The following is a 27,541-nucleotide window of genomic DNA, read 5'->3' as shown; positions in this document are numbered from 1 at the left end:
CTGATGCTTTCAGAAGGGAAGTCCAGAGCCAGGGGCAGGCCAGGGGGCAGGCCCTGAAGGAGCTGGCAGGCACCCTGGAACAGGGAGAGCCCAGGTATACCCCCATATTCAAGCCCAGAAGAGCCGTACCGAGGCCACTTGGGAGAGGCTGGCCAAGGCGATCAAAGCCCGCTAAGAGATAGGTGAACAGGCAGGCCAGGGCGTGGCCGTGCTTGCTGCAGGGACCAGGGGCCCGCAGACCCATCAGCTGTGTGTCTGGGGCTGGTGGCCTCCGCCTCCCAGAAGGTGGATGGGAGCGTCAGTCTCCCCCTCCAAGCTCTTACCCCTGACTTGACTTCCTCCTAGTACCACCCACACCTGAGAATATCCCGCCAGCTTCTGGGTCCCTGAAGCCCTTCCCAAGCACTGGCTCCAGTCCTTTCTTTCTTTCTTTCTCTCTTTCTTTCTTTCTTTCTTTCTTTCTTTCTTTCTTTTTTTTTTTGTGGTACTGGGGATGGGAACTCAGGGATATTTATCTCTGAGCTACACCCCCAGCCCTATTTTTTATTCTTTATTTTGAAACAGGGTCTCACTGAATTGCAAAGGGCTTCACTAAGTAGCTGAGGCTGTCTGCAAACCGCCATCCTCCTGTCTCAGCTTCCCAAATGCTGGGATGACCAGCGTGTACCACCACACCCAGCTCTTTTTAAAGTTTTTTTTTGTGTGTGTGTGGTACTGGGGGTGGAACCCAGAGGCTTTCTACCTCTGGGCTATACTCCTAGACCTTTTTTATAATTTAATTGGAAACAGGGTCTCACTAAGTTGCTGAGAGCCTCACTCAGTAGCTGAGGCTGGCTTTGAACCTGTGAGATCCTCCTGTCTCAGCCTCCCAAGCACGGGGATTACAAACGTGCGCCACCACGCCCAGCTCTTTTTAAAGTTTTATGATGTTGTTTTTAGCTTTTTTTTAAGTTTATTTATTTACTTAATTAATTAATTTATTTTTGGAACTGGGAATCAACCCTACAAAGCAGGCACTTTGCCACTGAGCTACATCCCAGCCCCCAGACTCTAGTTCTAATAAGATACCACACAGGCCTGCTCTGGTGAGCACAGGTTGACCCCGCGTGCCCTCCCCACGCAGCGCTGAGCCCCCTCCCTTCACCCTCACCCCGCTTACTTTCTCTTCTCACCGATTCACATGGCTTCACCTTTCTTCCAGGACCTCAGCTCTCAGCCACAGCTGCACACTCGTGTCAAAGCTTCCTCAGCCCGACAGACCCTGAAGTCCAGCTTGCCCTCCATTCTCTCTCAGAACCTGGCTGCAGCGCACAAGCTCCATGGCTTTTGGGCAGGCAGCAGCGGATCCTGCATCCGTGTCTGGGTGCAGGAGAAACTGCTGTCCGTGCGTTCCCTGCAGCCGCAGCCCCAGCCCAGACACTTGTAGGTGAGGCCGCCATCCCAGAGGCATCTACCTGTCTCAGTCCCTCCCCAGAGAGAGCAGGCCAGAGCCCTCCTGCTACCCGGGTATCCTCCTCAGAACCCCTTCCTCAGCGCCCTGGAACTTGGCCCAGGTTGTAAGCCCTGCAGGGGGCCCTCGGAGGGCCTGGGATTCTGGGCAGGGAGCATCCTGGGGTCAGTGGGGAGACTGGGGTCTGGCCTTGTGTTCTGGCTACAGAGGGAACTGGCAGCTATTGAGAAGGAGGTGGCCACGTGCAGATGGAGGCCTGCAGACTGGGCCAGCAGTACCAGAGGTTCAGGAGAGCCTGGCCAGGGTGCAGGAGGCCTGGGCCGCCCTGGAGGTGAAGGCCCGGAAGCAGGATGAGCAGCTGGCACAGGCCGCGCAGGGCCATGCCATCCTCGGCGCTGTCGGGGACTGCTGTAGGTGGTCTCCTGCCCCAACGCTCGCTTGGCTCTGCCCTCAGGAACACGGTCATCCTGGGCTTGGGGGAGGACTCTCCCTGCCAGGCTGCCTCGCCAGCCCCATAACAGCGCTTTCCCTGCCCCACAGAGTGTGGGCCCAGGAGCAGAAGGTGCTGGTGGCCTCAGGAGCGCCGCCTGGGGACGTGGCAGGGGCTGGGCAGCTCCTTGGGCAGCATGAGGAGCCGGGGGAGAGACGGAGGAGCATTACCTTCAAGCCCAGGACACACAGCGGGAAGAGCAGCAGCTGGTGGGAAAAGGCTACTCCATGTCCCCGGAGGTGCGAGCAGTGGGCGGGATGAGCCGAATGCCCCCACCTGGGTCTCAGAGCCCAGCAAGGCAGGCAGGCTGGGTGAGGGACGAGAGGCTGAGCAGGGCAAGCCTGGCCTCCACCTTCGGCTGGCACAGTCAGGCAGCAGGAGCACAGTGGGGCCAGTGCCACGGGGCTAAGAACCTGCCACAAAGCCAAGAGCTGGCTGTAGGAGCTGAGGGACATTTACACTGAGGAGGGGTGGGGGGAGTGTGTGACTGCCTTCCAGGGGCTCATGCTGGGCCCGGCATCTGGTCCCATCTTACATCTGGGGAGGCAAAGGGTGCCTCGTGGGGAAAGGGCCTCTGGAGCTCAAGCAGCAGCCCTGCCTAGGGCTGGGGGACAGGTGAGAGCTTGTGGCTGCCCGCTCTGGGCAGCTCCCTTGGCCGCACTCTAGCTCCCGGGGGCCACCTGGGCTCGGTTCCGTGGACCTGGGCAGACCATCCCCTGCTCTCCGGGGCTGTGTCAGCTTCTGCACCATCCAGGAGGGGACAGACTCCTCCTCCCCTCCTGGTTCCCTCGTCCCCATGGGGACCTTGGTCCAGCCCAGGATTCTGGAAGGCTCTGGAGACCCAGGCTTTAACAAGGCCTGACTCAGCTCTGCAGGACCTGGGGCACAGCTCCCTGGCCTGTTCTTAGAGGAGAGACACAGGCCTCAGGCAGCTGGAGCCAAGGCTCAGGGGTTGGGGGAAGAGCTGGTGTGGCTGTAGTGGCCCTGCCCTTCACCTTTCCTAAGACAGTGGCTTCCACAGCCCCCCTTGACCTCGAGGGGCCCCGGTGTGAGGGGCTGGAGGACCACGGGGGCAGGAGACTTCCATCCTCCAGGTGAAACTGGCTCAGGCCTGGCCTCTAGGCAGCAGCCCCTGGGCTGAGGGGCTGGAGGCAGGGTTCCTGAGACGGGAGGTTTGGCCCATGGCTGTTTGGGTGTCAGGCGGAGCAGCGGGGCAGAGATCCTGTTTACAGCAGCATCTGAGGAGCGGGCCTGGAGCTGGCAGCGAGCAGGTGGGCTGCAGGGGAAGGTCTGGGGTGGCAGGGCGGGGCTGACTCCCTGGGCCCCAAGCTCCCAGGGCTACTGATGTTTTCTGCATGTCTGGGAAGCTTCACATCTACTGTCTCTAACCTCTGAGAAGTGAGACTTCAACCCACACACACCAGCCCCCTCCTGCCAGGATCCTTGTGATTCTGTTCTCTGAGGACTTTGAAGACTCCTCTTCATCTGATCTCGGGGACTTCGTCAATCTCCTAGTCCTCAGACAACTGTGAATGCCCCCTCCTTGGGGCATCTTACGGACGGTGGCCGAGCCCAGTTCTAGCAGCAGGGGGACACTAGAAGCACCATTAGGCCATCTGTCATGGCAGAGGGCTGCGGAATGTCCTGGGGCTCCCTCCAGGCTCCGGCTCCTGGCTCCATCCCTCTGTCTACCCTGACTGAGCCTGTGATACAGCCTCTCCCGCAGGCCAGGCCTGCCCGGGGGATGCCCTGGGATCCCTGCCTGCAGGTGTCCATGTGGGAGGACGGGCACAGAAGGAGGGAACAGGTGTGCCTGGGACGGACGGGATAACCGCCATTCCCCTTGCTCCCCAGCCAGGAATCTCAGCCCAGAACCCAAAGCCAGGCCCCTGGCTGTGAGCGCAGCAGCTGTGTGCGGATGAGATGCCGGGTAGGGTGGAGGAGTCCTGAGGTTCAGTGACTGGCCAGGGTGCTGAGACTCAGATCCTCTTCTGGGGCGCGGGGGATCCCCACCCTTGAGACCCTCAGGACCCCCTCTGAGGCAAAGGAAGCCCAAACACCCCTGCTGTGAGTGCAAACCCACAGAGCCCAGGCCACAGGCTTCCTTCCTCCACAGACTTGAGGGCTGTCCCTGCCGGGGGCTCACACTTCCTCAACCCTGCCTGCTCTGCCGTCTGAGGATGCCTGAGCCTGCCAAGGAAGCGGCACTGGCTGGCTCCTGCGCTGGCCAGCCCCAAGGTAAGAGGTGCCCCAGGCTTTTTGCATGTTCCTGGGAAGCTTGCTCCCAGGCCTTTCCCATCTCCAAGTCAGTGGGCTTCAGACTCTCCAGGGGGGACACTTGAGCCGGAGGAACATGGAGGGCTGGAGAGAGGCAGGTGCAGGCCAGTCCCCCACAGGGGCCCCAGGCCCAGGATGAGCCCCGATGCCACGGACCACCTTGTGTCTGGAAGGCCCTTGAGTTGTAGCCGGGCAGCCTTGCTGTGGTCTCTGGCATAACCACCCGCTGTCACCTCTGCAGGGCCCACTGGGTCCGACTTACTCAGATCATGTGTTGCTAAAGGGACAGCCCTGTCTAGGCACCATGGCTACTGAGGCTACGAGGCCAGCCATTTGTTCTGTTCTGTAGCCCCGACCACGTGTCCAGGGCAGGATCTGAGAGGCACAGATCAGCAAGCTGGGTCATGAGAGTCAAGGGACTTACCACCCATCTGACCCACACAGCTGGGACCGCTCCACCTCCCTGTCACCTCAGAGGAGGCGAGGACTGGAGGGCCATGCTTGGGGAATATTCTGGGGTGGCTGGGCCTAAGTGTACCACCTCTCTGCAGGCCACGGCACCAGCGGAGCTCAGGGCTCCGTGTGAAAACACGTTCTAGGTAACCAGAGTGACAGCTCAGGCCCCCGGTCCTCCCTGGGTGCTCAGGACTAGCTTCTGGAATACTCCATTAGATGGGCCCGCTGAGGTCACAGTCTGCGAGTTAGTGCTGGTGCCATGTTTTTCTTTGGTCCATGTGACCCCTCGTCTGGCTGCCCCAACCACGTGGCAGGAAGCGGCCCTTGGCCTGGATCATTGCCTCCGCCTTGGCCCCTGCATGGGGGAGGAGGCCGCCCGCCTGGACAGGGCCAGGGCTACTGCGGGTGAGCCTGGTCTCCTCCCTGCTGTGGAGGATGGCTCGCGCCAATCCCGCCCCAGGTGCCCGGGTGCTGGGCTGTTGTTCTGCTTTTTAGCCCAGTTCCTTCGCTGTGTAACCAAGACCTGGGATGATATGACAAATAACCTCGGACAGCGCTTCTGTTTGCGAGAGCCTCTGTGATGTATGACGTGATCCGCTCCACTCTATCCAACCGCACACTGCCACGTTATGCCCATTTCCACTGGCCGCCCCGGTACCTCCAGGCCCCAAGAGGAAGGCAGCTCGAGTCCGTTCTGTAAGAACCCTGACCCAGCCACAAGAAACCAGGCCCCTCGCTCACCCCTGCTCACAGCCTAACAGGCTTGTCTGCGTCTCTGGTGCCACCCTGGTCGGTCCTCGGCATAGACGCTGGCGGAGCTGCGCCATCAGAGCCCCCAGGAGCTTGCAACACGTGGGGAGCAGCTGAGCCGAGGCTGGCAGGGCAGGTGGGAGCTGGGTGCCCCAGTCCCTCGGGCCTGAGCTGCCTGCGCTGCCGCCGCCGCAGCACGGCCTGGCGCAGGGCCTCCAGCAGCCGCTCCCGGTTGTTGCAGATGTTGTAATGCGCCAGGCGCAGCAGCTTGTCCGCATCCTCCGGGCTGTAGGTCACCTTTGTGTAGTGGTATGGGGAACTGGAAGGGGACAGGTCTACCTCCCCAGCTGCCTTCTCTGCCGGTGTCCGCTGCACCCCTGTGGAGAGAGTGCAGCCTGGGTTTGGAGGGGCAGGGCCCTGGGGAAGGTGGGAGTCGCCTTCAAGTGGTCAGAAGAATGGGGGTGGGGGGTGGGGGAAGCACTCACCAGGGGCCGAGTGCTCCCGGAAGGAGTCATTGACCAGGGGGAAGTGCAGCACGGCTGGGGCTTCAGGCTGGGCAGGGTCTGAGAAGATGTGGCACTCCCCAGGCTGGCGCTGCTCCTCGGGGCTGGGCGTGATGGCTGGGAACGGGATCCCCTGCTCCTTGCAGAACCGTCCCAGGAGCTGCAGCTGCTGCAGGGCGGGCAGAGGGCATCAGAGGGACAGCCAGGGTGCCCTAGTGTGCCCAGCAACACTCAAACACACAGGACGTGGAGCTCAAAGGCCAGGTCAGAGACTCCGGTGGACCCCGCGGAGTCAGGGGCTGAACGAGGCTGTGGACCCGCAGTACTGCCCCTGCAGCTCCTCCCAGGCTCTGCTGCGCTGGGAACCAACTGCCCGTAGCTTAAAGTGGGAGGCAAGCCAGGTGTGGTGGCACAGGCTTCTAATCCTAGTACTTAGGAGGCTGAGACAGGAGGATTGCAGGTTTAAGGACGGTCTCAGCAAGTAGTGAGACTGATCAACCTAGCAAGACCCCACTTCAAAATTAAAAGAAAATAGGGCTGGGGGTGTAATTTGGAGATAGAATGCACTTGGGTTCAATCTCCAGTGCCACACATCCTCAGATGAAACACCATGAGCTGCCCCAGCCCCCCCACTCCCTGAGGAGAGTAAGTTTCGGGGGGGGGGGTGGCCTAGCAGAGCCCAGTGTTCATCCCACACGGCCTGTCTCACCTCCTAAAGGAAGCAGGGCCAGAGGCTGGGCTCCAGAGCGGATTTCACTAGGGGCCAAGAGGACAGTCCAGGCTGGCCGCCCACCACCCGCCCTGGCCTTCCAGGCCTGCCTGCCCCGCCCACCTGAAAGGCGCCCTGGAGGTTGTAGTCCAGGGACAGGATGAGGTCCACGTCCCGGGTAGGCGGCAGAAGGGGCGGGCAGCTGGTGTTGATGAGGTAGCCAACATCCAGCAGGCAAAGGTGGGGCTCTGTGGGTGTCAGCTGGTTGGGGAGCCCGTCCAGTGTGGTAGCTGCAAAGGACTGGGATGGAGTGGGAGAGGCAGCGACCGAAGGCCCCAGACTTCTCCAGGCGGACAGCGGGTCTTGCCACTAGGGGAACAGACTCGGCCCCTCCACCTGCAGAGCAAGCACCCCACTGCCCACAGCTCCAACAGGGAGGAATGGCGCCCTGCTCCCCACAGCTGGGGCGCTGGGCTCAGAGCTGTGCTGCCCAGGGGAGGGGAGGGGAGTGCACCATGGTGGTTCCAAGGCTCAGGCTGCCATGGGAGGCTGGCAGTTGGACCAGGGCAGAGAAGCTGATACCTTTCCAGGTGGAGAAGTGAGGATGCTGGAAATAGTCCTGGTGGAAATGTAGGCCGCGCAGGAAATTGTGGGTGGCCTGGGCAAGGGGGCGCCTTGTCAGAAGGTCAGTGAAAAACTCTGCGATCCTGCCGGCTCTGGTGGGGGGCTCTTCTATCTTCAGATGGGGGACCTGCTCTTTGTCTGCACAGAGAATGGGGATATGGGGAGCCCTAAGCATTTATCCCAGCCTCTGTGGAGATGCTGGAGGGGAACAGTTGAGGCCCCCAAAGGCCTGAAAGCCACCTCCACTATGCCCCCAAGATACCCCCAACTGGTTGCCCTTGTGCACTCTGTGAGGAGACCGAGCACCTACCCAGGCTGGCCCGATTCTGAGCCCAGCGGTCCCAGAACTGGCCGGGCTCTGAGGCCCAGTACAAGCTGTCCTGGAGGTTGGCTGCATACAGGTTGCTCCAGATACCTGGAAGGGGACCATGAGGGGAGAGTCCCCAGCCCGTCACAGCCCCGTCCAGCACCAGGAAGCCGAGTGGCCGAGCAGGGTGGGCTGAGCCCCCCCCCCCCAGGCCCACTCTCCCTGCTCCACCAGGTGCCCCCGCCTTCCAGAAGCTGCTCACCTTCCAGGAAGCAGATGCGGGACTCGGGAAGCTGCTTAACCAGCCGCCCCATAAAGAACTCGGAGCCAAAGAGCTGGGACGGGATGAAAGCTCCGTACTTGGGGAAGCCGACCTCGTAGGGTGAGAACTCGCACCACTCTGTGAGGAGACGGCACGCCTCAGGCACCCCAGCCACCGCAGCAGGCCACCAGGGAGCCCAGGGGGCCAGAGGCTCCGGCCTTGTTGCTGTAAGCATGGGACTCTGCCTCCTCCCCAAGGCTTGAGGGACCCTGGTAGAATGAGTCTCTGGGGCCTGGCCTGGGAGAGGTGGGGGTACCGTGATTACCCAGGTCTGGTTACCCGTCCCACCACCCACAAGAGCCCAGGTCTCAGCTCTGGGGCCACTCACCCCCAAATTCAAAGGTCGTCAGGCTCTGTCCCTTGGTGTTGAGGGCACAGTAGATGGGCAGGGGGTTCTGGCCACGACTCAGGGCCTCCCGCTGATCTGAGAGCTTGTGGTCATGGGGCTAGGAGAAGATGACCAGCACCTAAGGCCACCGCTTCCTAGAGCCCAGGCTGGCCCCAAGTTCTGGCCCTGCCCTGGCTTGGCCCCGGCCAGGGCCCACACACACCTCATCATGCAGCAGCGCCTCGTTGATGAGGGCCCACAGGTTGGTGAAGCAGGTCGGGTGGCCCAGGCGGGTGCGCTCGGCCAGCTCCTGCTGGAACCGCTGCAGCTGGCTGGGGGCCAGCACGCCCAGCTTGCTCTTCGTCACCTGGGTCTTCAGCAACTCCGTGGGCCCTGCCAAGTCCTTCTGCGACCACTCTGGGTCCTCGTAGAGGTTGGCCAAGGCCCTGGGAAAAGCCAGCGGGGGAAGGGGAGGTTGTCAATTTTCTTCCAGGACAAGAGGTTCTTCGGGCAGGCACCTTCAGGGTCCCTGGAACACGTTTCTTCCCAGCACAGGCATTTCCCCAGCACCTCCAGGCTGCTCGGAGGCCTCTGGGGCCCAGGAGCGCCTTACCACCGGTACTCCTTCCTAGGACCCAGCCAGCCACCCACAGCCGACTACTCACCAGGTGGAGCCTGAGGCCCCTGTGATGTAGGAGATGCAGTCCAAGAGGCCCAGCTCCTGCAAGCCGGCCAGCTGCCCATACAGCGAAGTCATTGCCCGGATCCCACCGCCTGTAGCCATAACAGCTACCACTGGGATCTAGAAGAGAGAACCATCAGGCCTGGAGAGGCCTGAGGGGTGGCAGGCCACACTAGGCTCGACCTCTCCCACCAGCCCCTAAAGACTCTGGGCTCACTTTGGGGAGCCCCAGGTGGCCTCAAAAGACTCCGAGTAGCCCTCCCCCCAACTTGCTAGAAGTCATTCCCCTGGGAGCTGACCCAGGCCGATCTGGATCTGCTGGGCCTACCAGGGCCAGGAGGCCACCCGCATACCAGCATCCGTCGACAGGGTGAGGACCAGGAAACAGAAGGAAAGCCAGCCGGGTGGGGACACACCACCTGCAAGCTCCTTGTGCAACGTATCGAGCCCCTGACTGCGTCAAGTGAGAGGGAGCAGGGCTAACTGGGGTGGGTGGCAGCTAGAAGCCCAGGTTGGCACCAGCTATGGGCTGCCTGTGGCCAGGGTTCAGCCTGGACCTGATCAAGGCCAGGATCACCCCACCCGGTCCTGCCCGCCCGGGCACCTCGTCCTCCTGCAAGTCTCCATCAAGCTGCAGGGCCTGTTTCAGGGCTGCGCCCACCACCTGCTTCCTCCTGCTCAGGAAGGCCTGCTCCTCGGCGCAGGGCCCGCAGCCCAGCCGCACGGCCAGCTCCTCGGGGCTGGGGGAGAGAGGAGACGCTGAGGCAGCTCTGGTCCCACCAGAGCAACCTCACTTGCCCGCGAGCGCTGCCCTTTCTCCCCCCTCCCCAACCCTCGCTGCAGCTCCTGAAGGCATGGTGGGCGGCGTGAGGAGCTGAAGATGCAGGAACCCCCCAACTCCAAACACAGGGGACCGGAGAGAAGGCCAGCGCCCCACCTCTGCCTGGGGAGAGGCTGCTCCCCCAAGAGGGAGGGACGGCCAGTCTCCCATGAAGGACATTTAGCTTCCACCCAGAAGGGCGTGCCCCTCCCCTTGATTTCCTTGCCCTCTCTGCCTCTCCCCAGCCCTGCAGCAGCAGCCCGCCCTCCTCCACCATCCTCCACCTCTACCCGCTGCTTCCCAGCCCGGCCAGGCCGCTCACCCGGCTTCCTTCTTCAGGCTCACGCGCAGCAGGGGCTCCTGGAAACCACAACAGCCCATCACAAAGCTGGTCACCCCCACAGACCCCCGTTTCTCCCACCAGACCCCAGCGCACCCCCAGGTGGCCACACCCCAAGCCCCACCACAGGGGCCAGAGCACCACCCCCAGGTGGCCACACCCCCAACGCCCCCACAGGGCCAGCCCTAGCACTTATCCAGGGCATGAGAAGGGAAGTGCGACAGGGCCTCCTCTGGGACGGGCACCTGGGACGTGGGGAAGACGAGTCGCACCAGCTGGCCAGAGGGCAGCGTCTGCAGCGGCACCCTCAGCTGCTCCTGGGGGTCACCCTGCAGGGTGAGGTGAGAAGGGAGACCTTGCCTCCTGCTCTCTCCGCTGGAGTCGCAGGGGCGTCAGGGAGGGGCCCAGGATGCAGAGGAGGCTGGGAGGAGGGACGAGGCTGGAGGCCTGGGGCCCGCTCCCCAGAGTGAGGCCACTACCTGCAGACGGATGCTCAGCTCTTGCTCCCAGCAGGCCGGGCAATGGAAGCAGAAGGAGCCGCTGCCCGCAGAGGCCTCCTGCAGGCCCTCACAGGCCCCCGGAACTTCAAGCTGAACTCTGCCCTCTGACCCTGGAAACGGTGGGGGTGGGGTGGGGGGCACAGCAGACAGGCTCCAGAGGGGACCTTGGCCCACGGAGTCCCTTGTTCCTGCAGAGGGCTGGCCCCGGTGCTCCCGCCACCTCCACCAGAGACCAGGAGGGGAAGCCCAGGCCTCACCCCAGCCCCGACACCTGCCTTTGGGAACTGAAGGCAGCTAGCGCAAGGTCCCCTCCAGGGCTCCCGGTCTGAGGGTTGGGGACTCACCCTTCTGGTCCCCCATCTTCTCCAGGTGAACTTGCAAGCAGGAGAGTTCCCGAGCCTGGCTCGTTAAGAGAGAGTCCCAGTCATGAGCCCTGCCCCTGCTCACGAACCCCACGCTCCCCAGCCCGGCCCCCTCCTCAGCACCCGGTTACCTCGCATTTGCTTGAGACCATACTCTTGAAGTGATATCCCAGAGGCCCCCAAAATCAGTTTACCCAACCCAGGGAGCGGCAGGCCTGAGCTTGCTCAAGCAGACGACATGAGGGGGAGTCCCCGGCCCCCGGCCCACCCCGCGGCGCTGCGCCCAACTCACCACCAAGATGCCATTGCTGACCAGCTGCTCTCCGCGGTCTGTCCTGGAAAGGGCCCCCAGTGAGTCTTGGCAGGCGCCCAGGCTCTCCCCCCATGGGTCTGGTGCTCTCCTCCACCAGGGAGGGCGCCAGCTCTGGGTGCTGGTGCTGGGTTCCCAGAAGGAAGCACTCCACTTCCGCCCAGGATTGCCCCATGGCCCGACTCACAGGCTCTGCAGCCGAAATTCAACTTCCAGGCACTCCTCACCCTGAAGGAAAGAAGCAAATTAGAAAGAGGGAGTCGGGTGTGTTGGTTCCAGCCCTAACACCAGCTAGGGCGATGGAGGCAAAGGGAGAGCGAGGGGCCTGCGGAGAGGCCACTGGCCCTGCAGCCCGCTCTCTCCGCACTCCTGGGCTGTTCCCAGAAATCTGGCCTTTGGCTCAGAAGCCAAGAAAGAAGGTGGAGGACAGGACTGCTCCTTGGTGAGGTTACTGCTGGCTGGAGAGGCCGCTGGAATTCCAGGGCCACTCACTGAAGAGGGGCCTATGCCTGCTACACCAAAGCACCCTCCCCAGGGCCAGGGACCCCGCTGCCCTGAATACATGGCCTTGCCTGGGAGCTCAGTGAGAAGCTCTGCTGCCGGGACCCCCCAGCTCGTAGGGTCCCCACGTCAAACAGCACTGACAATATGGGGTCATCTTTGGTCAACAGGTCCTGGTCAAAGACTTTCAGTTCCACGATATTCTGGAAGGAGAGTGGAGTGAGCTGCGGGAAGGAGGGGTGTGGTGGGAAAGCGATCCAGGCTGGGACAGGACGGTGGCGGTGGGTACAGGGGATGGGGCAGGGCTGGTCTGACGCCTGAGCCACCTTGAGCTGGCTGTGGACTCGAAAATGGAAGCTCTGATTCCAAACAGGGTTTCTGCTGTTCTTGACTGTGCGCGTCTGGAGCCTGTGGCTGGAGGCCGTGGGCAGCCACAGAGTCACGTAACAGTCAGAGGGAGTCACTGCAGGAGGGAGAAGCGAGTGCCCGGTGATGGCCAAGAGCCCTTCCCAGCCCAGCCACCCAGTGCCCACCCCGAGCTGTGGGGCTAACCAGACTCCACTGCCACCTCCCGCCCAGAAGGTCCCCCTTCCAGGACCCCCACCCGCCCAGGCCCTCCCCCTGGCACCAACCCCTGCCTTCCTCATCCCAGCGCAGGGCCACGGAGCAGCACGCCCACCTAGGTCCTTGGAGGGCAGGCCGTGGGCCTGCAGCACACGCACAGTGAGCAGGCAGGTCCCAGGCACCTTTGCCTGCAGAGGAACGAGAGGGGGCAGGATTGTGCAGGTGCATGAGGGGACAAACCCTTGAAATCTACTCCTGAAGCCAAAGGATCAGGCCTGCTTGGCCCAGGCCCATCCTCCACCCCATCAGAATCCTGAGCCTACAGGACACAGGCAGCGCCAGGCTGGGCTCCACAACACTCGCTCACCACACTGCACCCCTTTGCGGGAACTATTCCAACGACCAACCCAAGGAAACAGGCACAGCAGAGCAGCCGCTGGCCCAAGGCCTAGTTGGGGTTGGAAAACAGGGCCTGGCTCCAGTTCATGCCCCACCAAGCTGCTCTGCTTCTGGATGCGGTGTGCTTTAGTCTTCCTCGCCCGCGGCCCCCCAGTCCCACCCCTGAGCCGTGCAGCTTCGGACTGGACTCGAGTGCAGGGAATAGAAGTTACCCAAGGAGGGGAGGGCGTGTGAGCTGAGTGAGCGGCTGCCCATCCCAGGTAGCCCATCTTGGAGACGGCTCTCTGCAGGGTGGGATAGCAGCTACCAACCCGAACCACCCACAGGCTGTCACCCTCCGGGACTGTCCTGGGCTCGAGCGCGTTTCACACCCACTCCCTGATTCTGGGGGTGTACACACTGGTCAGTTAGCCAGGGCCGGGCAGGTGAGTCCAGGGACTCCTAAGGGCCAGAGCCAGAGAAGCGCATCCACCTGTGGCAGCCCTGCCTGGGGCTCCCACATGCCAAGCAACTGAGTCAGGGCATCAAGCACCCACTTCCTCTGTGGGTCCAGGGCAGCAGGTATGAACTTCTAAGCCCCCAGGCCCAAAAAGGAGCCTTGGAGCCTATTTCCAGGATGGAAAGATCTCAGGACAGTCCCTGACCCTGGTCCCCGCCTCTCCTGGGTCCTGTGGGGGGCAAGCACTCCTCTCTATACCTGAAGACCACAGCTCCCCTCAGGAACAGCAGGGATCATGCCCTGGATGGAAGCTGGGTTCAAAGTGGGGCCCGCTGCCCCGCAGGGCCTTACCAGAGCCATGAGGCCGAGTCGGCAGGAGCAGGAATGATGGACAGTGGCCACAGGACAAGTCTGTCAGCTTTTGTCCCAGGGCAGGGCATCCTGGCTGGCCCTGAGCTCCGCCTGGGTCCCTCCCACCCACACTCCACATGCCCCACGGAACCAGCCACCTGTCCAGGAAATGAGGCACCATGAGCCTCCACTGAGCCACTGCCACCTTCCTGTGTCAGCCCCCGCTCCTGGGAGTCCCACCCTGAAGCCATCACCGCTGACCCTTAGAGGAGGGGCTCCTGGAGGGTGTGGTGTCGGAGCTGAGCCGGGAGGGAGTAGAGCCCCGCAGCACAGCAGCAGGAAGGGGCCGAGCACCCCTCAGTGGCCGGGCCTTTCGCAACCTCCCAGTGCCCGCATGACAGGAATGCCCAGTCTTGACTGAAGTCCTGGGCCAACCTGTGAGGAGTACTCCAGGCTCCGTCACAACCCCGTCAGGGTGTGGCTATCACATAAACCAGCCCTTCAAAGCCATGGCCGGCTACCTCCACCCTTGGGCGGGCTGGCACTCGGCACAGGGCTCTTCCCCATCTTCAGGTGGGTGCTCTGGAGAGAGGCTGGATGTGCAGACCAGCTCCTTCCTCAGGGGTTGGCCTCAGGAGGGGCTCAGTTTCCAATCGCTATGAAGACCAACCGCTGCGAAGCTGGGGCAGGACAAACTAGGCCAGGGTAAGGCCCGAAGTGACCTTAGTGGCCCTGAGCCAAGGAGAGCCCAGGCAAGAGGTTATAAGGCTGAGGTCAGCCTGTCTGCCCTGGGGAGAGGCTGTGACAGCTGGGGAAGGTGGGTGGGCAGGCAGTAGATAGCCCCCAGGCCTGATCTGGCCCACATACCCAATCAGGGCCAACCTGAATTTTTGTGTGGTACTAGGGATTTAACCCAGGGGCATTCTACCTCCAACCTACACCCCCAGGTCTATTTTTTATTCTTTGAAACAAGGTTTTACTATATTGACTAAATTGCAGAGGGCCTAAGGACCTGAGGCTGGTCATGAACCTATGATCCTCCTGTCCCAGCCTCCCAAGTACTGGGATTACAAGCCCAGCTCACCTGGGATTTTTCACCTGAAACTTCAACGCTCACCAGACTGCAGAAGGCGACTGTGAAAGGGAGAATGAAGGAACCACAGCTGCCTTTATTGACCACTCTGTGCTGGCCCACGCTGGACCTTACAGATACCATTCCCAGTCCCTAACAGCCCGTGGGTGGAACCATTATTACCTCTGTTTTACAGCAGGACACCAATGCCAGCAGGTGTGACTCACCTGGAGTCACGGCCCTGGAGAGGAGCTGCTGCCCCACCTGCTCCTGCTCCTCCTCACCTGCGTGGCAGCTTCCTGGGCACCATCACCCAAGCCTGCAGGGCGCCTCCGGCTGCATTCCAAGATCCTCCAAGTCGATCCCAACCCAAGCTGGACCCTGGGCCAGCAAAGAGCAAGTACTGACACTCCAGGCCGTCTCTACAGTCCTCCTGGCCGGACAGGGGCGCGACCTTGCCCCTGATTGTTTTGTTTTTTTTAAAGAATCCCGAAAAAGCTTTATGTGCGTGATCTAAATAACAGTTCTGTTACTTTCCAACTGAGAAAAGACAGGGCCTTTCAGGCCTGGTACTGAAATGGAAATAAATACAATCAGACTTAACAAACATAACAAAATTATCATTTTGTTCCTTAGTTATGATCATGAGGAGGAAACCGCCACCTCTTCCTAATCCGTGGTGCCGCGGCCTCTCAATGGTCGTGCACCACTCTGCCTTGGGCTCCTTCCCATCTCCCAAGGCAGCAGCAAATCCTTCTTCTCGCCTCCTTTTGGCCAAAGCAACCAGAGTACTTCAGGCCTTGTTCCTGGGAGGCAGCTATAATTCGATTATCTAGAGTCCACAGGCCCCTCCTTCAGCCTGCGGACTCAAGTGCATTTCATGAAGGCTCTGGTCACCGCCCTGCAGCCAGCAGCAGTTCCTCCTCCCGGAACGTGCCGAGAGCTTCAGCACCTCCCGGACCTGAAAGCGCCAGTGGTGAGCATCGTGAGGAAGACCATGGCGACCCGCCGAACCCGGAGCAGCGGCCCCCTGGCTGTCTCTGGCAGTGCCCGCTTCAGTGGAGGCCCGCAGCCTTAGTGAGGGAGTCGAGCAGCTGGAAGTAACTGTACTTGAGGTCATACTCCATGTCGTACCAGAAATTCACTGTGGAGAGAACAGGGACCTGAATGAGGGCTCCTCTTTCAACCCAGAGCCCCCAGCCCTGCAGAGGCCCTGCCCCAGGGTGGCCTGGGCACTCCTCACCAGCAATGCAGCCATGGGACTGCTGGACATGGTGGAACCACAGAGCCGGCAGGTAGAGCAGCTCGCCAGCCCGCACCGTGCAGCGAAGGGCCTGTGCCTTGCTGTAGCTGGGGTACCGGCTCAGGTCTGGAGCCAACGGGTCCAGTGGGATCCAGGGCACCTAGGGACACAGCAGGCTGCAGGGAGGAGGTCTCCCAGCTTCGTCTCTTCCAAAGGTAAAAACTAAGGACCCCCCTCTGCTCAGCACCGAAAGGACCTAGAAGGGGGCCCTCTCCACAGCAAGGTGCCACCTCCTCAGAGCCTCCAGGCCTACTCTTCAAGGCTCAGGTTCTTGCCCTTGTCCCCCACGCTCCCCCCAAACCCAGGAACAGGACTGACACCTTCTCCATGGCTTCTTCATCCACTATCTTAAAGGTACCCTCTTCGGTTAGCTGGTAGGTCGCAGGCGTGTACAGCTCTGAAGCCAGAGGGAGAAGGGTGTGGGCTCCGGAGCCTCAGGCAGCCCGCAGCTTGCCAAACCCCCACCCCCTGCCCTGGGCCAGTTCACAGGTTCCCAGGGTGCAAGGGACAGGGCTGAGACCTGTGGCCATGCCTCAGCTGGACCTGCCGGGCTCTCGCTGTCCTCCCTCCACCGCAGGCCACCTGCTCCCCAGAGCCCCCTCCAGGCCACTTCCCCTACCGTAGGGGATGAAGGGCCGGTCGCTGGGTGGATGTAACAAGAAGTGTTTCTCTCCTGAGACCACGCAGTACAGGTTCTCGTAGTGGTCCTTGTGCACTGCCAACACAAGTAAGGCTTAGGAGTGAGGTGTGGAGGGCGGGGGAGCGAGCCATCTCACCCACTGCCCTGCACCCCAGACGCGAGGGGCAGAGCTGGCAAAGGGCCACCCGGCTGGAGAACCAAGGACTGCGGTGGGCAACGCTGGGATGGTCCACCAGGTATTGGACACTGGCCCAGCCCTAGGCTCACCTCTGCCAAGAGGGGAAGTAGAACAACAGGCCTCCCCAAGCCCCCCATCTTAGCTGGCCTTCAGAGAACCTGTTGGGGACCTAGAAAACATGGGGCACTGTAGCCCACCACGGACAGCCTCCCACCCTGATGTCGGGGAGACTTTGTGGTACCTGAGTCCCCAGATCCCAAAGGAAATCAGGGAGAACAGCCCCCCGACTTCAGCCAGCCCACCCGCCCCTCCTGGACACCTACAGGAAGTCACTGCAGCCGCGTCCCCCAGCCAGAAGTTCACCGCATCAGGCATCTTCCCTGTGGGGCGGAGGGCGAGTTAGAGGCCTCGTGGGGATGGTGCCACATCCCCAGCCAGCAACACTGAACAAAATGCCGGGTGGGAGCAAAGGAATCCCAAGGAGGCAGGGAGGAGCAGAGGAAGCTGGGGGTGCGTCCCAGGCGGAGGAAGCGCAGTCATCTCCCGCAGTCCATCAAGGCCACGTGTGTGGACGAGGCCAGCAGCAAGGGGGTCGATGGCAAGTGGCTGGCCCTCTTTCCCATGCCCCCTGCCTGCCTCCACTCACCCAGCGCTTCGGAGGCCCAGGGCACGTGTGGCTCCAGATCACACAGCAGCTGGGGCAACTCCGTGGGCAGGTTGGAGCACTGCTTCTGCACGTAGAGGACTCCTGGGTGCCGTGCCTGGCCCTCCAGCACATCCAGCACGCAGCTGAGGGGCAGGCGGCGCTCCGCGGGCATCACAAAGCGGTCCCCTCGCACGGCATCCGCATAACCGTCTGGGGTCACGGCCACGCTCACCTCCGTGGAGCCCACCACGGCTCTGGAGGAATGGACACTCGGTTCATGCCCAGCGGTCAGTAACTGCTGCCCACCACCACCCCAGGAGGCTCCCACCTTAAGTAGGGGAGGGACCACTTCCGGAGGGCTGGCCAGTGCTGCAGGGCGTTGCGGATGATGCAGGGCCTGTTGGGGCACACCCAGTCCCGGTAGAAGCAGAGTGGAGTGGGGGGCTCGTCCAGGTAGGGCACAGCCAGCGGCACGCTGAGCTCTGAGAGACAGGAAAACGGGAGCTGCAGGCAGCAGCACCCAGCCCACGCCACGTGGACAGTGCTCACTGGTGAACCAGGGACCCTGGGCAAGCAGGAAGAGCGAGGAAGGGAGCAGAAGGGAGAGAACATGGAATCCACACACACACCAGCAGGGCCAGAGTCCCCAGGGCAGGGGCTGCCGCTCAGCCACACCCAAAGCCTCTGTGGGGCCACGGCTGGGCTCTATAGAAGGGACTCAGCCTCCCTCCCCACCCTGCGGGGTCAATCTTCCAGCATCCTTAGGAAAGGGAGCCACTGAGCCGGCTGGCGGTGAGAGGTCCAAGTAGGGCCAAGGCCCAGGGCCCTGGCTGGTCTGGGTGGGGGCAGGGCTCCAGGAAGCCCCTCTGGACGTAACACGTCCAGAGCCCCAGAGAGCCCTGGCCTGGCCGTGTGGGTTGTGAGGGACCACCCAACCACCTCAGGAGGCTCACAGCCTACCTCGGGAGACACCGGCTGAAAGCGGCAGAGGGAAGGTGAGGCCTGAACAGCGCCACCGTCCTGACGCCCGGGGCTGCCACGTGAGCCCGGGCAGGAGGCAGTGGCCGGCGCAGAGGTCTCTACTAGTCCCGCGTCACCCTCACCTGAAAGCTCTTCTTTTTGACTCACCTTTCCCTCGTCCAGGGCTTTTTACCTCCGAGCTGCACCCCCAGCCCTATTTATCTGTTTGTTTGCTTATTTTTGTGGTACTGGGGAGTGAACCCAGGGTCATTGTACCTCTGATATATACCTTCAGTTTGATTTGATTTTTTTTATTGTGAAACAGGGTCTCACTAAATTGCTGAGGCTGGCCTTGATCCTCCTGTCTCAGTCTCCCAAGTACTGGTATTTAGAGCATGCATCACCATGCCTGGTTTATTTTTTATTTTGAAATAGGGTCTCATTAAGTTGCTAAGGGCCTCACTAAGTTGCTGAGTCTGGCCTCAAACCTGTGATCCTCTGGTCTCAGCCCCCCAAGTAATAGGATTACAGGCATACACAACCTGCCCAGCCTTGAACACCCTTTTCAGAATCTGTAATCTGCTCTCAAGCCTTACGTCTCTCCCTTGTTTTTCTCCCTGCATTTATCACCATGAGTGCAGCGTGTTTTACTTATTAGTCTGTCTCCCTCCCCTGAACTGGCTCCGTGACGGCAAGGATGCTTGCCTCGCTCACTGCTGCAACGAGAATAGGACCAAAGACGCAGAAGGTGCTCAGTAAATACTGGCTTCACAGTAGGGTGAAAATCTCCAGCATCCCGGCTGGATGGTTGCTGCTGTGTACCAACTGGTTTTTCTGGCTTACTTCCACTCCCTCTCAGAGCACCCATCATCTGGTCCCAGTCATCTCAAAATACAATCTCATCTGGTCACACCCTAGTAAAGAATCCTCTGATGGCTTAGCTCTCCTTACAGAACGTCTGGCCTCCATGATGAGGCCCAACCCACTTTTCCAGGAGCCTACCCCTCGCCACACACCCTCTACCCGAGCTGTGCCAGACTTTGTTCCTGCTGCTCGCTCTGACCCAAGGACACAGGGCTTTGCCTTTTTACTTTTAGCCTCTAGGTCTGGCTGAAAGGCCTTGGCCCCAGCCGGCGGTTATTGCAACCTGCTCCAAATGGCCACGGCCCTCATTTTCGCCTCTGAGGCCATGCTGTCTCCACACAGGTCACCCTTGCCTTGCAATCAGTCAGAAAGTGAACTTCTTTGGGTCAGAAACTGGAACTGAGTGGGACGAAGGTCCCTAGGGCCCCGGAGAACTGCAGCCGAGGAGCAGGTCTCACTGCCTGGGTAGGGGCAGGAGGGCACTAGGCAAGCAGACACGGGAGGGGAAATGCCAGCCCGTTGAGGGGAGGTTGCTGATGGTCAGTCCCCTTCCTGTTGTGCCACTGTTTGTTTATTTTTGGTGCTGGGGACTGAATCCAGGCCTCAGGTATGCCTGAGGGGTGGATCCCCACTCAGGGAGCCCAGCCAGATTCTTTTTTTTATTTTACGTAGTACTGGGGACGAACCCAGGGGCATTCTACCTCCATGCTACACCCCAAGCCCCTATTTTGTGTGTGTGTGTGTGCTACTGGGGTTGGAACCCAGGGGCATTCTACCTCCGAGTTACACCCCAGCCCTATTTTTTAATCTTTATTTTGAAACAGGGTCTCACTGAGTTGCAGAGGGCCTAAGTAGCCAAGGCTGTATGTGAACTGAGACAGGATTGCACGGGTTCGAAGCCAGCCTCAGCTACTTAGTGAGGCTCTCAGCAACTTAGTGAGACCCTGTTTTCAAATAAAATATAAAATGGGTCTGGGAGTATAGCTCGGAGGTAGAAAGCCTCTGGGTTCCACTCCCAGTACTACCAAATAAATAAATAAATAAATAAAACTTAGGAAAGGAAGAGCTCACTTGGCACAGTGCCTATAATCCTCCCAAAGCTTTGCACTGCCCACTGCTAGGAGTCTGTCTATGGGAAGCCATTAAGGTTTTCCCCTAAAAGAATATTTCTGACTCAGCTGACTGTCCTTCGCCCAGAGTCAACAAGGTTTGGGTCATGGGAAGTTCAAGGTAAAAGGTCTGAGAGAAGATCTGGTGGTGATGGCACGGCATGGATTAACCTACCTGTAATGGACGTGCTTTGGACTGGTCTCTATTGTATCCCGGTGGTGACAGCAGAGACTGTTGATTGACCTGTAACTCTATCAATACCCCAGGAGTGGAGAGGCCGGAGAGAGAGATGATATTGACCCAGAAGTAGGTCGGCCAGTAGAGATATTGACCCAGGAGCAGGGGTCGGCCAGTAGAGATAGTAGGCTGGCAGCTCCCCAACGTTAGAATAAATAAGAGATTCTTGGAACCAATTAAGAGTTTAATTCTTCATCCTCACGCCTCTTTTTGCCGGCTGGCTCCGGCATGTCTGAATAAAGTCTGTTGTTTCCTTAGATGTTAAAAGGACTTTTGCTGGGCGTGGTGGCGCACGCCTATAATCCCAGTGCTTGGGAGGCCGAGACTTGGAGGATCGCAGGTTCGAAGCCAGCCTCGGCAACTTTGCCAGAGCTTGTATCCAAATACAAAATAAGGCTGGAGGCGTAGCTCGGAGGCAAATGCTCCCGGGTTCAATCCCAGCCCCACATACAAAAAACCTTTGTATACGGGAAAGGCCACAACCCACGGCCCGCACCAATTACGCACGGGGCCCCCTGGAAGGCCAGGACAGCTCCGCGGCCGCCGTCTCCGCCGCGCCCCCAGGCTGACTGAGCGGCCGCCCAGCCCGGGGTGGAGCCCGCCGCCCGCTCCGCGCCAGGGCGGCCGCGAGCCCACTCACCACGCGCCGCGGCCGGGAACTCTCGTAACGCCCGCCGCACCGCGTCCACGGCCGCCGCCGCCATGACGCCCGGGGAGCCCCGCCCCGCCGACAACCCCGCCCCCGAGGAGCCCCGCCCCGGCCCCGCCCCCGGGGAGCCCCGCCCCGCCGACAACCCCGCCCCGGCCACGCCCCTCGGCGCCCGGGGGAGCCCCGCCCTGACCACAGCTCCGCCCCCGACACCCTGTGGACCCCGCCCCTGGCCCCGCCCCCGCCGACAGCCCCGCCCCCGGCCCCGCCCCGCCGCCCGCTACCTAAACCGCGGAAGGCACAGCAGCGTCTCCTTTCGCCCGCCCCACTCGCGGCATCCCGGGGTTAACAAACGACTGTTTATTGACAAGTTCATACATCAGTACAAACACACGTTAAAACTGCCCCCGCCCCGTGCAGCCGGGGAGGAGACAAGCGCCGCGGCCCGAAGTATAAAAGTTATAAATAAGGGGCTTTCAAAACGAGTGGGGCAAGTCTGGATGGGGCAGCGGTTGCCGGTGGCCTCAGACATGCAGAAAGGGGCGGGACGCCGGCCGGCCTTGGACCCCATGCCGCGCTGGGCGCTGGGCAGGGAAAGGGCGGCTACCTTCTCACAAACCTTAGCGGGAATGTAGCTCTCTCCTGGGGAAGATCTGACTGAGGATAGAGAACCCGGCCCTGCAGCGGGCTGAGCGCGGGCACAGCCGGAGTGGCTTTCTAACCCTCAGGCAGGCGGCTGCAGCGCTGCCGGGGAGGGGTCTTCCCCAGCTGGAGAGTTCTGGGGGCCAGGACTTTGCATTTGGCCACGCGGGTGCTGGTGGCAGAGAAGAGTGGGGATGAGGGAGGCTGTGGGCTGCTCACAGCGGGGCACCCTCCAGAACCCGATATTACCTCCCCCTACTGATAGAGGTGAGCAGGAAAGGTAAGCAGGAGGCCCAGAGACACGGTCTTCACCCCAACTCGGCAAACACCGCTTCACTCACTACTTGGTCCTACCCACGGGTCTGCTGCACCCTCTTTCCCCTCGCCCTCGTAACTGCCCCTTTAATTCTAATCTGTCCCCTCACCCCTGCCACTTACCTGTCCCACCTACCACTTTTCCAGTGTCTCTTGGCCCTGTGCCCCCCTCCCTGAAACCTCAGTGTGGAGACCACTCGGGTAAAAGCAGCACTGCCCGTGAAGAGGCTCCTCCTACCTGAACCAGGGTTTTTGGACCATCTGATAGCTAGGGTGTGGACATCAAGAATTCAGAATTTGGAAATGGTGTGTTCCATTGCTTTTTGTGCTTCTTGATATGAGTCCCAGATGTGAAAGGAACCCAGGCACACATCAGCCCATCAAGTACTGTAGAAATGAGCAGTCAGAGAGGAGAGGAGAGGAGAAAGGGGAGGCGCAGACAGGCTGTGTGTGTCTGACTTCACCTGTGGCCAAGGTCCTCAGAAGGTGGGCCAGCGCCCTGTAAACCATGAGGGAATCCATCCCAACACAGGCTGCTGAATGGGCGTCACCCAGGACGCAGGGAGGTGGTGGCCTCCCTGGGCTCCAGAAGCCTGCTAGGGATGGGGGCTGGAGTGAAGGGAGGGCTCAGGGGCTCAGGAAAGGAGGCCAGAGCTCCATTCTTGCCCAGCAGAGAGCGGTACTGTCCCGCAGCAAGGCCCCACAGCTGGCTCCGGAGCTCTGGCCAGAGGAGAAAGGGTCCTTGGGGAGGCAATGCTAGGGTCTGCTTGGGGACTGGATGGGAGTGGAATGTGGGGCTCAGGTCCTGATCCGACTCAGTCTCCTAATGGCTGGAGATGCCCTGGAGGGCCATGCAGCTCTGCCTTCCCCAACTGCCAGGGCCTCGGGCAGCCAGGAGAGCACAGCTGGGGCGGGGTAGAGGTGAATGTCCACAGCTGGCGCAAAGGTAAGGAGATTACCTCTCACCTGTGGAGTACCCTGTGTGTGCTCCACCCCAGGGAGCTGATCCCTGAAGTAATTTCAAATGGCTTCTAAAAAGAGAAGGCCAGCCCTTCCAATGTCCCCTGGGGGGCAGGCTGCCCTCCTAGCCCTCACAGCACCAAGATGACAGACGGAGACCTACCCTGCCATGAGCCACTAGAGGGGCTGTGGGGGCAGGAGCTCCAAGGAGGTGAGGCAGGAGTCAAGCAAATAAATTAATAAATACAGCCCGAGAAGAGCAGCTGGAGCGCTTCCCTGCCCCGAGCGCCAAGCCCGCTCTCCACTCCAAGCACCCCTCACGTTCTGGAGTGGAAGAGGGACTGCAGTGGGCAGCGGGGCGGCAGGGGCATTCAGTTAGGCTTCTGGAGCTCAGAGTCTGCGTTCCATGCGCTGCTCCACTGCCCGAAGCAACAGCTCTGAGTACTGCTCGAGCAGGGCCTGTGTTTGCTCAGCCCCCACAGCTCCCGGGCTCCCTCCTGGGCTGGACAATGCTGCCCCTGCCAGGATGTCTAGCTCCTGCCGCACTGAAGAGAAGGTGTCTCTGAGGAGCCGGGCGATCTGACTCTGCTCCGCTGAGGGCGTCTTGCAGCCAGCAACCTGCAACAAGCCCGCGGGGATGAGTTGGAGGAAACTGAAGCAACTTGTCGATGGAGGCCCCCCCCCCAGGGTCTCCAAGATCAACAAATATGGTCAGGGCATCTGGGACGCACCCAGCCTCTGAGGGGACACAAAAGGATCCCTCCCTTCCAATTATGGAACCAACTACATCTTGTTAGCCATTTCTCACAACTACTCCCGCAGGCTCTGCTTTCTCTTTCAAAGCCTGGGTCCTGTAGGACTGAGACCAGATAATTTTTGGATATGAGAAGGCATACTATTAATAATTACACTGGAGCCAGGCATAGTGCCACATGCCTTGAATCCCAATAATTGGGAGGCTGAGACAGGAGGGTCACAGGTTCAAAGCCAACCTCACAGCAGAGGAAGACTCTCGGTACCCTAGAAATACCATTTCAAACAAACAAACAATAAATAGGGTTGGAGAGCCAGGCATGGTGGCACATGCTTGTAATCTCAGTATTTGGGAGGTTGAGACAGGAGGATTGCAGGTTCACAACCAGCCTCAGCAAGTAGTGAGACTCTCATCAACCTAGAGAGACCCTCCCTGTTTCAAAATAAAAACAAAATAGGGCTGGGGATGTAGCTTGGAGGTCTTTGCACACTCCACTCTCCTGTCTGAGGGGTTTCCAGCTCTTAACCAAAATTGTAATCTCAGCATTTAAGAGGCTGAGATAGGAGGATCGTGGTTCAGGGTTCAGCTACTTAGTAAGACCCTCTGCAACTCAGTAAGACCCTGTTTCAAGATAAAGAATAAAGCCGGGCGTGGTGGCACACGCTTGTAATCCCAGCATTCGGGAGGCCGAGACCGGAGGATTGCAGTTCACGGACAACCTCAGCTACTTAGTGAGGCCCTCTGCAACTCAGTGAGACCCTGTTTCAAACATAAAGAATAAAAAAAATAGGGCAGAGGGAGTAGCTCGGAGGTCTTGGGTTCCATCCCAAACCCGCAAAAAAAAAAAAAAAAAAAAAAATTAAAAAAAAATATATATGACTGAGGGTGTAACTCAGAGGTAGAATGCCCCTGGGTTCCATCTCCAGTGACACACACACACACACACACACACTCACACACTCACACACACACACACTCCGGCCTGACCTGGAAGCCCTCGCCACTCCACTTTGCCTGGACGCGCTCGGGGCCTCCGCCCTATCATTCCAGACGCTCGCACTCCTGACGCGCTCCCGAGTAGGACGTCCAGCACTTACCAGGTGGTACAGCTGCACAGCCTGGCGCACACGCCCACGGAGCGCTGCCACGAGCTGCTCACACTGCTCCAGGCTCACCGCCGGCTCTGAGGGACAGGCGTGGCTCAGCGCGGCCCTGCAAGCTACTCTGAGGCTTCCCCACCCAGGGGCGCTTGGCACAGGAGAGGCCTCCCCTTCGCACTGCACCCTCACCCGCCCTCTGTCTCTTCAGAGAGCCTCGCTGTGCCACCCAAGCTTGTTGAACTTGTGGGCTCAAGTGCTCCTCCTGCCTCCACTTCACATGTAGCCGGGACTGCAGGCATGCACCACTGCCCCTGGGTCAGCCCTCCCTTCTGACACCCTCCCCACACCACAGAGAGCAGAAGGCACCGAAGGGGTACGCAGGTCAAGGAGATCAAAGTTGGAGGAGTGTCTCACCATCTGGGGTGGGACTTACGGACCAACACAGGAGCAGACAGGACGAAAAATACCAGAGGCTGGATGCACAGAAATGGGATGAAACCAGAGACTGGCCAACAGAGGCAGGAAAGAGAGGATGGGGCGGGAGAGGAGAGCTGGGGATGGGTGCACACCTGAGTCCTGGCTCAGGGCTGCCCCTGGCCTGGAGCATTCCACGGGCTTGGGCAGCAAGTTCTCAGGGCCTTGGAAGAGGCTGCTGACCGGCAGTTGCTGGGCACAGGGGCTGTTGGGTCCAGGACGAGCCTGGCATTCTGTCCTGGGTTTGGGCGTGGTACCTTCCACCAGACAGGCCCGCTTCTCAGAGGTATTATGAGCCTTTCCTGGCCCTGCTGGGGAGCAGGGCTGTCCTGCCTCACCAGGGCCTCGGCCCTTGGTTACAGGTGAGAATGCGGCCAGGGTGGGACGGTCAGGCAGTGGTTTGGGGATGTCCAGGACCAAGTGAGCCCGACTGGGCAGGGCCAGCTTGCTGAGTGGTGAGACTCGGACGGGGGCAGGCGCTTGAAGTTCTGCCACTAGGCCCAGGTTCTCCCCGACAGAGATGCTGCGGGATATCTTGGACACAGAACTGGTGGTGGGGTTTTGGTAGGAGAGGGGCCGAGATGGACGGACATCAGCCTGAGGCCGGGAGCCCAGGCCACCCTGGGCCTCTACCTCCTGTGCCAGCAATGGGCCTGAAGAAGACGCCTCATCTAGGGAAAGATGGAGATGTGCGCAGGTCAGGTAAGGGGCAGCCCAGGGCCATGGCTCAGTGCCCAGGAGCTGCTGCCCCCTGCACATGGCACCAGGGCACAACTGGGGCAGGCACAGCATCATGAGGGCCACATTAGACCCAACCTCCCCTAGCACCCTACAGCTGAGCCCACCAGGCTCCTCACCCTGTGGCACCAGACTGTGCACAGACTGGGCTCTCTGAAGTCCAGCCATGGGGCCGGCCGTGGTCACTTTCCTGGGGACCCAGCTGCTGTCCGGGTTGTGACGACGGCGTGGCAACAGCGTGCTGGCTGCCTGCTGGGGGCTGGGGTTGACAGGGGAGGGCTCCACTGCCGGGGGTGCTCCCAGGGGGCTGGCACCACCGCCTCTCAGCTGCTCGCCAGACGCCTGTGGCACCTGGACAGGTCTTGACATCAGTGCCCGGCTGGAGGAGGATGGGGACGGGTCCCTACAGGGAGGAAACATGGAAGAAGGCCCAGACAAGTCTCAGTAGGCCTCCTAACAAGATGCTGAGAAACTCCCAGTACCAGACAGGCACTAGGAGACAGGCACAAAGCCAGGCAGGGTTGTCACGAGGCCAGATGTCCCAAAACCAGGGTGCAAAACCCCCTTGGGGAAGGGAGAGAGGAGGGCTGCATGCTGCCCAGGAGTCCCGGGAAGTCAGCAGAGCCAGGTGCTGTGGGAGAGGTTCCTGTACCTGAGTGGGGGAGTCTGCACTTGCAACAGAAATCGTGAAGAGATGCTCCGGGACTCTGTCCTCTCCGGTGCCCTCGCTGGGCCCCCTGCCAGTCACAGAAATCATGAATTGAGGCAGAAGCCAAGTCCTCGCCCAGATCTTGTCTCCCTCAGAAGCAAACCCCGCAGCAGTGCCTGCCTGCCCTCCCTGAGCCAGGCAGCAGGGGAGGAAGGCGGGCGCAGGACTGAACGCTGACTCTGACCACACCTGGAGCAGCCCCACTGGCCAGAGTCTCAAAGTGCTGTTTTAGAAACTGCTCCTGGTCCGGGGTATGGGGGCTGCCTTCCTGTAGCCCACAGGGGCCAGTGCCTCCCTCTTCCTCCTCCTCTTCTTCATCACCCTCGGCCGGTTCTTCAAGGTCTGAGGAGATGCCATCCACACTCAGGGGCTCCGTGCTCTCGGAGTCTGGAGGTGGGGAGGGAAGAGGATCTCGCTGCGCTCATCTGTCACCAGGGCCCCCCACCCCCTCCCTCAGGCTGCTGCCTCACCTTCGTTGGGGTGCTCAGGGCTGGAGAGGCGGCTGCTGCTATAGTCCACAGAGCAGGCACTGTCAGGGCTGTGCTTCTCTGAGGCCCTGCTGCCTGAGTACCCTCTTCCTAGGGCCCCGCGGGTGGGAGCCTGCACCTGGAACTCACTGTGGGAAGGCCGCAGGGAGACAGGCCGTGAGCAGAGGGAGCGGCGGCCCACTGCTGTGAGCAGGACTGGGGTGAGCGGCCTGGCCAGC

General features: G+C 60.7%; 3 protein-coding genes across 7 annotated transcripts in view; all 3 read right to left on the bottom strand.

Annotated features, from left to right (window-relative positions):
• Positions 1 to 2,885: 2,885 nt before the first annotated feature.
• Positions 2,886 to 15,555, bottom strand: PLA2G4B (phospholipase A2 group IVB; the record flags this gene model as incomplete). Its single annotated transcript, XM_080707958.1, has 26 exons — positions 2,886 to 3,230; positions 5,433 to 5,800; positions 5,909 to 6,095; positions 6,759 to 6,925; positions 7,218 to 7,397; positions 7,570 to 7,674; positions 7,829 to 7,966; positions 8,217 to 8,334; positions 8,440 to 8,662; positions 8,882 to 9,018; positions 9,503 to 9,638; positions 10,041 to 10,078; positions 10,304 to 10,387; positions 10,538 to 10,668; positions 10,903 to 10,957; positions 11,213 to 11,255; positions 11,418 to 11,458; positions 11,803 to 11,934; positions 12,058 to 12,194; positions 12,411 to 12,483; positions 12,790 to 12,978; positions 13,070 to 13,135; positions 14,569 to 14,618; positions 14,784 to 14,855; positions 15,220 to 15,323; positions 15,518 to 15,555. 26 exons carry the CDS (start codon positions 15,553 to 15,555, stop codon positions 2,886 to 2,888), a joined length of 3,357 nt encoding a protein of 1,118 aa, XP_080564084.1.
• A 56-nt stretch (positions 15,556 to 15,611) lies between these two features.
• Positions 15,612 to 21,198, bottom strand: JMJD7 (jumonji domain containing 7; the record flags this gene model as incomplete). The annotated part of the gene is made up of 8 exons (XM_080707957.1): positions 15,612 to 15,700; positions 15,800 to 15,959; positions 16,180 to 16,256; positions 16,479 to 16,574; positions 17,001 to 17,057; positions 17,324 to 17,577; positions 17,652 to 17,805; positions 21,135 to 21,198. 8 exons carry the CDS (start codon positions 21,196 to 21,198, stop codon positions 15,612 to 15,614), a joined length of 951 nt encoding a protein of 316 aa, XP_080564083.1.
• Positions 21,199 to 23,450: 2,252 nt separating this feature from the next.
• MAPKBP1 (mitogen-activated protein kinase binding protein 1) overlaps positions 23,451 to 27,541 on the bottom strand; it is a gene marked incomplete at both ends in the record, with an annotated part of 58,264 nt that continues 54,173 nt past the window's right edge. For 2 of the 5 annotated variants that reach the window (XM_080708146.1, XM_080708145.1), the window contains 7 exons: positions 23,451 to 23,678; positions 24,912 to 24,997; positions 25,484 to 26,059; positions 26,246 to 26,529; positions 26,779 to 26,863; positions 27,025 to 27,222; positions 27,306 to 27,451. In XM_080708146.1, coding sequence (XP_080564272.1) covers positions 23,451 to 23,678; positions 24,912 to 24,997; positions 25,484 to 26,059; positions 26,246 to 26,529; positions 26,779 to 26,863; positions 27,025 to 27,222; positions 27,306 to 27,451 — 1,603 coding nt within the window. Of the gene's footprint in view, positions 23,679 to 24,911; positions 24,998 to 25,483; positions 26,060 to 26,221; positions 26,530 to 26,778; positions 26,864 to 27,024; positions 27,223 to 27,305; positions 27,452 to 27,541 lie in introns of all 5 variants that reach the window. The other 3 variants (XM_080708144.1, XM_080708143.1, XM_080708147.1) reach the window with 2 other exon arrangements.

Source organism: Muscardinus avellanarius (genome assembly GCF_963383645.1).
Source record: "Muscardinus avellanarius genome assembly, chromosome: 12".
Classification (NCBI taxonomy): Eukaryota; Metazoa; Chordata; class Mammalia; order Rodentia; family Gliridae; genus Muscardinus; species Muscardinus avellanarius.
This window is presented reverse-complemented; position numbering and strand designations above follow the sequence as displayed.